The sequence below is a fragment of the Sinohyriopsis cumingii genome, chromosome 15, assembly GCF_028554795.1.
Source record: "Sinohyriopsis cumingii isolate HCF-2022 chromosome 15, ASM2855479v2, whole genome shotgun sequence".
NCBI classification, from domain to species: domain Eukaryota; kingdom Metazoa; phylum Mollusca; class Bivalvia; order Unionida; family Unionidae; genus Sinohyriopsis; species Sinohyriopsis cumingii.
In genome coordinates this window covers 70,630,621-70,642,942 of record NC_142975.1, presented here as the reverse complement: position 1 = coordinate 70,642,942, position 12,322 = coordinate 70,630,621, and the positions used below count along the sequence as shown (strand labels likewise).

The following is a 12,322-nucleotide window of genomic DNA, read 5'->3' as shown; positions in this document are numbered from 1 at the left end:
AGGAAGTAGTGTTCCCACAAAAATGGGTTCTGTATTCGCTCAATTCTGACAATTTCTGCCTGTGGAAGAGTTTGACGAAATGACTTTATAACACTCTCCTTCTCTTTCCCATGTAGGCTGTTGCCACTCTGTAACTCAACTCGCTTAAGTGTTTCCTGTCTTTTCATTGGTTCCCAATAGGGAGGTATAGTTACCCCCCTCTGGGTTGTTGCAAATGATTTGGTTTTAGCTTGTTGCGATATTCTGAAAGAAGGTAAGAGAAAAATCCAGGAATGAAGACAATTTTTTAAATATTGCAATGAAAATGAAGTTCAATACTTGCATATGCCTTAACAAATGCACAACAGCCTCTTTGGTTGAAACTCTGATAAAATATGCAGGATCACCTAATGTGTCTTGACACACTCATGGCAGATGGCAGGAAAATAGCCACTAGAACCTGCCAAGAAGTCTAATTTTTGTTGAACTTACTGTCATGCAAGCCAGGTGTATACTTAGACCTTGATCTGTTGGTTAAACCAGTCTTAATGCTTTATTTATTGTGACCCTGCTGGGAGAAAGAATGCATTTCTAAAATGACGAACTCATAACAAGTCAAAGGGAGCTAACTCCTTATGACTCATGGAATAGTCCTTTTTTAAATACAAATTTGCAGTGTGCTTATTCTGATGAACTTTAATCTCATGAAAATTACTTAAATATTTTAAAATTATTTTAAAATTTATGCAATCCCTTCCCAATCAGCTTTACAATAAAAAAAAGTAAAATCTTTACTTTTATTTCTATTGCACAAATTTTATTCTGTACCACATTGCAAGTGTTGTGGTGTTAAACTACATACATACATACATACATACAATCTATTATAATTAAGTCTGAATGATTAAACCATTGGACATCAAAGGATCTTCCTACCTGTGTTGTAAATACCTGTAATGACTTTCACTCTTATCAGAAAATTTAAAATTCTAACATTAACTCATTAACCCCTGGTGCCTCGTTTATGCATCAGGAGGTAGTAGCCTATTTCCGAGCTCTGTAGCATCAAAGTCATGTATGATACACTAAAGCAGTTGGTATTATAGAAAGGTAGACAGATGTAGGTAGCTCAACAATGATACCAAATAATCTGGACATTCCATCTGCACTACAAAATACAGAGGGAAAAACATAATTTTGGACCCGATTTTTATCCCACCAATAATTTGCCCATGGTCAGAATCTGATTTTGTGTCTGGATTTTAGATTTTTTGGCCTCCAATCTAAGGCAGACCAGTCTGAACTGCCACAGACAGGCGAACCTTTGAAAAAAGTAGGATAAAATGGGCATTTGGAATTTAGAGTGGTCTCGATATGAAAAAAAAGAGGTCCAACTTTTACCCTTCTGCTCATGCTTGACCAAATTAGCCAAGGAAAAACAATGTTTCTAACACAACTAGGCATTAGGTTAACCGGAAATCTCTTGCAAGTCGATGTATTAGGATGTATTCAGAAATAGCCCCCAAAATGTATTTCCTACTCGCATTTCAGGCAAAAATGACAAAAACCTCCAGGGTTAATGAGTTAAGTTGAATTAGAAAGTACAGAATGCAAACATTCATGAAAGCACACACATAAAGACACAAAAAAACGAATAGTTTTACATCTTTTTTGTTTTGCTGATTGGCATACAGGTGTATCCACAAGGCATATTCATCCCTGATAAACAATTTGTGCTAAAAATATTTACATTTTGGCTTGACTAGATCTGAGATAAGGAAATAAATTCATGAAACATTGAATGGTCTTTAAAATTCATTAGGAATACATAATAACACTGTCTGAGATTATTGTGATTTACACACTGCTTTATAATAATATTTAATAACACTGTCAGAGGTTATTATCATTTACACACTGCTTTATAATAATATTTAATAACACTGTCAGAGGTTATTATCATTTACACATTGCTTTATAATAATATTTAATAACACTGTCAGAGGTTATTATCATTTACACACTGCTTTATAATAATATTTAACAACACTGTCAGAGGTTATTATCATTTACACACTGCTTTATAATATTTAATAACACTGTCAGAGGTTATTATCATTTACACACCACTTTATAATAATATTTAATAACACACTCTCAGAGGTTATTATCGTTTACAAACTGCTTTATAATAATATTTAATAACACTGTCAGAGGTTATTATCATTTACACATTGCTTTATAATAATACATAGTAACACTGTCATAGATTATTGTCATTTACACATTGCTTTATAATAATAATACATAATAACTGTAGGAGGTTATTATCATTTACACATTGCTTTATAATAATATTTAATAACACTGTCAGAGGTTATTATCATTTACACATTGCTTTATAATAATACATAGTAACACTGTCATAGATTATTTTCATTTACACATTGCTTTATAATAATAATACATAATAACTGTAGGAGGTTATTATCATTTACACATTGCTTTATAATAATATTTAACAACACTGTCAGAGATTATTATCATTTACACATTGCTTTATAATAATACATAGTAACACTGTCATAGATTATTATCATTTACACATTGCTTTATAACAATACATAGTAACACTGTCATAGATTATTATCATTTACACATTGCTTTATAACAATACATAGTAACACTGTCATAGATTATTATCATTTACACATTGCTTTATAATAAATGCCTTTATACATCTTACTCAGGCTGCTAAACATGTATTTGCATTAAGGTATGCCTTGTACTTATTGGTACAGCATGGATGCATTAGCATTAAGGAATGCTTTACACTGACTGATACAGCATGAACATATTAGTGTTAACGAATGCCTTGCACTGATTGCTACAGCAAGAAAATATTAGTGTTAAAGAATGTCTTGTACTGACTGCTACAGCATGGAAGTATTCGCATTAAGGTATGCCTTGTACTTACTGGTACAGCATGAAAATATTAGTGTTAAGGAATGCCTTGCACTGACTGGTACAGTATGAAAATATTAGTGTTAAGGATTGCCTTGTACTGATTGCTACAGCATGAAAATATTAGTGTTAAGGAATGCCTTACACTGACTGATACAGCATGAAAATATTAGTGTTAAGGAATGCCATGCACTGACTGATACAGCATGAAAATATTAGTGTTAAGGAATGCCATGCACTGACTGGTACAGCATGAAAATATTAGTGTTAAGGAATGCCATGCACTGACTGATACAGCATGAAAATATTAGTGTTAAGGAATGCCTTGCACTGATTGCTACAGCATGAAAATATTAGTGTTAAGGAATGCCTTGCACTGATTGCTACAGCACGAAAATATTAGTGTTAAGGAATGCCTTGCACTGATTGCTACAGCATGAAAATATTAGTGTTAAGGAATGCCTTGCACTGACTGCTACAGCATGAAAATATTAGTGTTAAGGAATGCCTTGCACTGACTGGTACAGCATGAAAATATTAGTGTTAAGGAATGCCTTGCACTGATTGCTACAGCATGAAAATATTAGTGTTAAGGAATGCCTTGCACTGACTGGTACAGCATGAAAATATTAGTGTTAAGGAATGCCTTGCACTGATTGCTACAGTATGAAAATATTAGTGTTAAAGAATGCCTTGCACTGACTGGTACAGCATGTCAAACTTTTCTCTGTAAGCCATGGCAAGTGAATATTCAGTACAGGCATATCATCTCAGAAATGGTCGTATGAAATCTATCAAGACATAGTTATTTTCTGGGTGCTGAAAGTTCAACACCATCATAACCTAGTTAAGGCATGTAACCTTTAGCTATAGAAATATTCTTACTGTATTAAAAATGCAGCATATTTTAAGGGAAAAACCCAATGAAATTTGCCATATGGAATTAACTATTTTGAACTCAGATTTTGACATGATCAAGTAAAATTTTCAGCTGTACTTAAATATAAGATTGCTTTGTATTATATAAACAGCATATCATACAACTTTTTTGATGATATCATTAATTGTGTAGATTATTTGGTTAAGAAAAAAAATACACCAAACCAGAAAGTGATTTATAATAAATGTAAAAATGATACAATACATATATAAGCAAAATCTGAATAAAAAGGTGAGACATTTTTTCATTCTTAACGACATGAGCAAAATAACACACTTTTTCAGATATTCTTTGGTACTATCATCCGTGCACAGATCCAATGGTGTCATTCCCGCCTTGTTTTTCTTACTGATGTCACTACCAGCCTCAATCAGAAGGGAAGAGATTTGTAAACCAGTCTCATCATGTGTCTTCACACCCAGGAGTCGAGCAAGCTGAAGATGGAAAATTCAGTTAAAATGGTTGAAGATGCTGAGCTTTCCTTTGCAACAAGAATGCTTCTTGATACAATTTTTAAACAAACAGAGAAAATCTTGTTTTACCAATAACACTTTTAATTGTGTTTACCAGTAAAACTTAAATTATGGATCCTGTTAACCAGTAACACCTTAATATCTGAACAATGTCAACCAGTAACACTTGAAAATTTGAACCATGTTAACCAGTAACACCTTTAAATATGAACTTACAATACTTTAAAAACATAAATCTTTTCAGAAAAGTAGTTATGTTTCCTGCATAAATATGAACCTCTATTTCAAATAAGAGTCTTAAAAATTGTGAATAATTGTTCTAATAATCTGATTTTATCTTGTCATGTGAAAAAAACTGTACACACGAAATCTCTTATAATGAATGTGGTTATGCTGACTGAATGTGGTTATGCAGACTGTGGTTATGCTGATGACTGAATGTGGTTATGCTGATTGAATGTGGCTATGCAGACTGAATGTGGTTATGCTGACTGAATGTGGTTATGCAGACTGTGGTTATGCTGATGACTGAATGTGGTTATGTTGATTGAATGTGGCTATGCAGACTGAATGTGGTTATGCTGACTGAATGTGGTTATGCTGACTGAATGTGGTCATGTTGGCTGAATGTGGTTATGTTGACTGAATGTGGCTATGCAGACTGAATGTGGTTATGCTGACTGAATGTGTTTATGCAGACAGAATGTGGTTATGATAGTGTTGGTGTTGTGTGGTTTAACACCATTTTTCAGCACATGATAGGCTATACATGGCGGCCAGTATTAATTGTGGAGGAAAAACCCGGGAAAACCCCGCAAAGAACCACCCACCCATGAGAAGCTACTGACTAGAACCCATGCAGACAGAGGTGAGATGGCAATAATCCGTAACGGAGAGCGCTTTAGACCACTCGGCCACTTGGGGCCCCTGTGGTTATGATGATGACTGAATGTGGTTATGTTGACTGAATGTGGTTATGTTGCCTGAATGTGGTTATGCTGATGACTTAATGTGGTTATGTTGACTGAATGTGGTTATGCTGACTGAATGTGGTTATGTTGACTGGATGTGATTATGCAGACTTACTTTGGTTATGCTGATGACTGAATGTGGTTACTTTGACTAAATGTGGTTAAGTTGACTGAATGTGGTTATGTTGACTGAATGTGATTATGCTGACTGAATGTGGTTATGTTGACTGAATGTGATTATGCAGACTTACTTTGGTTATGCTGATGACTGAATGTGGTTACTTTGACTAAATGTGGTTAAGTTGACTGAATGTGATTATGTTGACTGAATGTGATTATTGACTGAATGTGATTATGTTGACTGAATGTGATTATGCTGACTGAATGTGATTATGTTGACTGAATGTGATTATGCTGACTGAATGTGGCTATGCAAACTGACTTTGGTTTTGCAGACTGAATGTGGCTATACTGATCACTGAATGTGGTTATGCTGACTGAATGTGGCTATGCTGACTGAATGTGATTACGCTGACTGAATGTGGCTATGCTGACTGAAAGTGATTATGCTGACTGAATGTGGTTATGCAAACTGACTTTGGTTTTGCTCACTGAATGTGGCAATGCTGATGACTGAATGTGGCTATGCTGGTGACTAAATGTGGTTATGTTGACTGAATGTGGTTGTGTGCTGACTTAATGTGGTTGTGTTGACTGAATGTGATTATGCTGACTGAATGTGGATACACTAACAATGGGAAGAAAATGAAAGTCAACATAAATAGGTATACTGCACAATTTGCAATACAATTATTAAGTTTGATGGTGCTGATTAATCATATATTTGTTTTTTAACTACATTATTTACTTTAAACATTTTATTATCATCATTTGACGAATACATTTTTTAAAATTCGGATAAAAAACCACTTCAATCATTTAAATCCTGTCTTAGTTTCTACTGTTTATTGTAGATCTGATGAAAGTTGACTACTAATGTCTTCGGTAACAAGATTGTTACAGACAAATTGAAACTGATTTAGTGATAATTATATTATTTCATATTTTAATGTGAAAAGTTCAAGGCAGACATTGATTCCCTATTATCTTAACAAGGGTATTGAATATGAATGTTAAAGTTACCTAACTAATGCCATTCTCAGTACGGGATAACACTACTGAAACATTGTCCAAATATATTTACACACAGGTGTTTTTGTGATACCTTTTTCAATTGTGAACTGATGGTCAAATGTCAGTGGTGAAGTCTATTCTCAAAAACAGGTGCAAATTGTAAAACAATATGAAAAAAGCTTAAAGTTATATCATAGCCTACATTAAAGTTTTGAACATTTTAATGTTAGGAGAATAGATAGGGGTGACAGGAGTTACATCCCTTTCCTGGACATAGCCATGACTCTGCTCTCCTAGTTTATGTAAACCAGTTTCTAGTCCTGTTTGAGAAATTGGCTAGGGTTAGAATAGACCAGTGAATAGATATTGTCTTGTGTGAGATATAAGTTAGGGTTAGCACAGCTCAATGAACAGAAAGAGTCCTGTGTGAGATATAAGCTAGGGTATAGGAACCCGCATTGCTATGAAGTTGCTGACTGACCTGAGAAGGTAGTCTGTTGTGCAGCTGTTTTATAGGTCCCACCAGGTCAAGATGAACCATTTGGGATTAAACATCTTAGGTAATGGTTGGAAAATGTCATATCAGACCTCCATTCCAAGGCCTGAATAATGCTGGCTGGGAAGTCGTTTTGCATGAATGCTATGATGGCAGTGACTGCCTTAACCTCATCAGGGTTGCCGAGTGGACTAAGGCCCTCAACTTTATAGATCACTAAAACATCTCACCTCTGTCTGCATCGGTTTGAGTTTAGTCCCTGCCAATGTGGATATGAGAGAATGCTTGCCAATAGCTTCCTTTGTGTCAGTGGTTCTTCCCAGATTTTTCCTGGGTTTTTCTTCCAGTAAATATATACTGGCTGCCATGTATAGCCTGTCATGTGCTGAAAAATGGCATTAAACAAAACAAACCAATCAAACCCTAACCTCATCAGCCAGTATGCAAAAGAAATTCATCTTGTCCTAGGTGGTTCCTTATCAGTTAAACCAGTGAATCCAAGACAAATGTGTCGGAGTGGAAACATAACATTCTCTTCTAAAAGTGGTAAGAACAAATAGATCTTTCTGTTCAGATCGACTCATGATACTTCATTTACCATTTACGTAACCTAATGGAGTCCTGAATGTACCCTTGGAAGCATGGGTCTTTAGAAGACAGTAGTCTCGAGACTGATTTCACATGAATGGGAGACCAATCATGGCAATTAAATTAGGGATCATAGTGACGGAAACGAAACCTTCATGGTAGAACTGAAGACAACTCAGGCTGGCCGAGATACAATTAAAGTTACTTATGGTTGACTGATATCTCACTTATTCCATCTGCCAAGGCCAGCATGGCTAGGAATCATGCATTTCTTGTTACGAAAGGTGAACCAGTAAGGCTTAAGACAGTGGTTTGAAGGGTGTCTTGCTCAACCATGTCAAAACCCAATGAAGGTTCCATTGTAAACAAATGTTAAAATTGGCAAGAAGGTCAGAGATGTCCTTAATCTGGTCTGTGTTCTTTCTTCCATGATGGCAACATACTATATATAATGCCAAAGAATGAAAGTCTTTGATTGTGATCAGAGTTAATTGCTTCTCTTTGAAAAGACATAGCAAGAAGTCAGCTATTTCTAGTACTTTTAAAGGAGAGATGTTTCTCTGCATGCATCCCCATTTCCCCTCATAAGCTTTCAAGGTGATGGGTTGTCTTGTCTGCAGTTGTTGCTATTTTTTATTTCAGATCAGAATCAACTACATAAATCTGAAAGCCTTCAATGTCCATGTTTTTATCAAACTTGGTTGAATTCATAGTTTAAAGAATTTTCCTGGATTTGGTAATGGTGGCCATTTTTTTATGTTGTATTGGGATTGTTTATACATAAATTGACAGTTCTTCATACTTGGATGCTTTCTGTTGAGTTTGATCAAATTCTACTGAGCTGTTTTGAAGAAGTAGTCATTTAAACATCACATTTTTAGTAACAGCTGCCATATTTGAAGGCAGATTGGTACCATTTGTTCAAACTTTCCTGCCAAGATGCTTTTCCTGAAATCTGATAAAATTCTGCTCAACTCTTGTTAAGAAGTATGTTTAAGAGATTTTACTATTTTCAGTAACTGCAGCCATTTCTGAGAACCAAGCAGCAGCATCTGAACAGGTGTCTGAGTGGTCTAAAGCATCTGCCTTTACCGATCACTGTCATTTCACCTCTGTCTGTGTGAGTTTGAGTCTCGGGTTTGACCATGGGTATGTGAGAAAGCTTGCCAGCTTCCCATGGGCTGATGCTTCTTAATGGGGTTTCCCCAAGTTCTTCCTCCACCAGTTATAATGACCAGCATGTATAGCCTATTGTGTGCTGAAAAATGTCATTAAACCCACAAAAATAAAATCTGAAAGAACTTCAAGCTAAGATGATCTATGCCAAATTTAGCAAAAATGGTCCAGTGGTTTTTATTAAAGCTTAAAATAGCAGTTCTGATGCATGCACAATGCACAACAGACACAGACACAAGGTAACAAAAGAAGCTCACATAAGATCAAAATAGTTGCCTATCTCACAGATCGGTACATGAAAAGTATCATATACATCATAAGCAATCAAGAGCTAAAAATAGCTCCCTATCTCAGACTGGTACCTGAAAAGTATCATATACATCATCAGCAAACAAGAGCTAAAAATAGCTCCCTATCTCAGACTGGTACCTGAAAAGTATCATGTACATCATCAGCAAACAAGAGCTAAAAATAGTTGCCCATCTCAAAGACTGGTAAATAGAAAGTATTACACACATAGCTTAAACAAGCCAAAATTTTGCCTGATCTCACAGACTAGTGATGGAAAGTGTCATAAACATGTAGAAACTTATAAAATTTTACTCACCACTGCTGGTAGTGCATTGGACATCTGGGCCACATGTAATGCTGTGTTTCCCAGCTCATCTTCTGCACCTATATCACAACCTAAAAGATCAAAGATCAGAGGTCAATGTCAAAGCTATAAACATTCCATACATTTAAGATCCTGACTGAAATGAAAGTCTTCAGCAAAAAAAGTACTGTTACCATGGTTTCCATAGTTACCCGTCTACCTCCTCTTTTTACACTTATGTGCATGTGTACTCCCAACTCATAAAAATCTCTATCAAGGAGAAAATACACAACATTAATAAAGCACACATGTACACATACAAACAGTCCAGATGGATATTAATAAAACATGTCACATGCACCCTTTCAAGCAGACCAAATGGATATTATTAAAGCACACATGCAGTCATACAAACAGTCCAAATGGATATTAATAAAACACACATACACTCATACAAGCAGCCCAAACGAATATTAATAAAACACACATGTGCACAAACAAACAGTCCAGATGGGTATTAATAAAGCACACATACAAACAGTCCAGATGGGTATTAATAAAACACACATGCACCCTTTCAAGCAGACCAAATGGATATTATTAAAGCACACATGCACACATACAAGCAGTCCAGATGGATATTAATAAAGCACACACACACATACAAGCAGTCCAGATGGATATTAATAAAGCACACATACAATCAGTCCAAATGGATATTAATAAAGCACACACACACATACAAGCAGTCCAGATGGATATTAATAAAGCACACATACAAGCAGACCAAATGGATATTAATAAAGCACACATACAAGCAGACCAAATGGATATTAATAAAGCACACATACAAGCAATCCAAAAGGATATTAATAAAACACATATGCACACATACAAGCAGACCAAATGGATATTATTAAAGCACACATGCACACATACAAGCAGACCAAATGGATATTAATAAAACACACATGCACACATACAAGCAGACCAAATGGATATTAATAAAACACACATACAAGCAGACCAAATGGATATTAATAAAGCACACATACAAGCAGTCCAAATGGATATTAATAAAGCACACATACACTCATACAATCAGTCCAAATGGATATTAATAAAGCACACACACACACTCATACAAGCAGTCCAAATGGATATTAATAAAGCACACATACAAGTAGTCTAGATGGACATGGTTTACATAATCCCCACCTTTTCTTCATGAAGCCTGGAGATAACAATCTCCTATAGACATTCATCATCTGACTGGCCAGTTGCAAAATGTACTTGTAGAATTTAAACATATAACAAAGCTGAATCAAGTTGGGCCCCCACAAGAGAAAACCTGGAGGTTTCACACCACTAATTCCAAACCTACTGCTGCTGCATCCTGTTGAAGTTCCTACTTTTAACATGTACTGCTATATATGTACTTCAAGTGACCATAGCTTTAGTTTGCTTACAAACATATTATATGTCAAATCTTTGCATAGCAATTCTGTATGTAGGTAATAGCAGAGAATGGTTGATGCTGGACAACAATGACTGATGGCCAGAGACAATGAGCTATGGTACCATTTGTTGCAGAGGAAAGTGTCAGATGTGCACAGACAAGTGGACAATCAATCATGACAGATGAGTATATCCTAATTATTGAATTAATAATGTTCCATGGCTTCTTCCAGCAATTCAGTGAAAAACTATGAGTAATTAAATATATTTGAAGATAGCAATATACATATATATATATATATATATATATATATATATATATATATATATATATATATATATATATATATATATATATATATCACATGGCTATTAGTAGTCTTTGAAATTGCAATGGATCAAAAAGATCTCTTCGGCCGGGGAAAAACTAATTATGTGAAGCGAAAGCTGATGACTGGACAGTGAAAAACTGGTGTCAAACCAGCCCAACCTGGATTTAAATTTCAAAAACTTGCTTTATGAATTGTATTTCAAACTACAAATTTAAACATTTATTTAAATGTTCTCATGATATTTACACACCTGGGGAAAAAATACTTGATTCAAGTTAAAAAGACACTAACATCTTTGTTTCTTTTCCGACTACATAAATATTGCTTCTTTTTTGTTCATTTTGATGTGATTTGTTTTATGGGAATTTCATTCTGATGGGCTGCAAACAATCTTACACAGATCAGCAATGTACATTATGATGCCAACTGAATTAGTGTCTTTCATTACAATAATGACATGTCAAAGTAATTAGAGTTTAATCCAAGCTAACTATAGTCCACTTTTTGTATCTAAAATGATCCCCACCCCAAAACTATAAAATAAAAAAAATATATAATGCAGTTTACAGGAGGGCACAACTCTTCGAAACAGCATGTATGAAACCTCTTTGCTTCAGGTACAAGACCACTCATGTTTATGAAACCTCTTGGGTACAAATACACTAGAAATTGTTTTACCAGGATGTTCTTGGGGAGTGAGGTATAATTCATTTAGAAAGAAAGAATTTGGCTTTTGTGAATCTTTGATTGTTATAGTAACATGGTTTTTAAGTTTAACAATACTTTGAAGCATGTTTCACATACTAGCTGAGATGAGCAGCTCAACAGTCCGTTTGTGTCTCTGTGCCACGGCAATATGAAGTGGAGTTCTCTGATTCTTGTCCCGTGGATTTATCTCTGCTTGGGCCTGAGGTATGGAAAAACAGGAAATAGAGTTTAGCTGTGAAATGTTGGCTAAAGCTAGCTGATAAGTACAGGTACCGGTATATTCAATAATACTAAAGTATATAAAGCTAGATAATAAGTACAGATATATGGGGGCCCCGAGTGGCTGAGTGGTCTAAAGTGCTCACCGTTACAGATCACTACCATCTCACCTCTGTCTGCGTGGGTTTGAGTCGCGGATTCGGCCTATGTTGGTATGTGAGAAAGCTTGCCAGTAGCTTCTTGTGGGTCGGTGGTTCTTTCCAGGGTTTTTCCGGGTTCTTCCTCCACC

General features: G+C 35.3%; 1 protein-coding gene across 2 annotated transcripts in view; it reads right to left on the bottom strand.

The window, feature by feature from the left end:
* LOC149782039 (E3 ubiquitin-protein ligase MIB2-like) overlaps positions 1 to 12,322 on the bottom strand; it is a 56,797-nt gene that overhangs the window by 7,929 nt on the left and 36,546 nt on the right. For both annotated transcript variants that reach the window (XM_089933448.1, XM_089933447.1), the window contains exons 15-18: positions 11,911 to 12,013; positions 9,329 to 9,408; positions 4,160 to 4,317; positions 1 to 243 (exon numbers count right to left, since the gene is read on the bottom strand). In XM_089933448.1, the coding sequence (XP_089789574.1) occupies positions 1 to 243; positions 4,160 to 4,317; positions 9,329 to 9,408; positions 11,911 to 12,013 (584 nt within the window). The remainder of the gene's footprint in view (positions 244 to 4,159; positions 4,318 to 9,328; positions 9,409 to 11,910; positions 12,014 to 12,322) is intronic.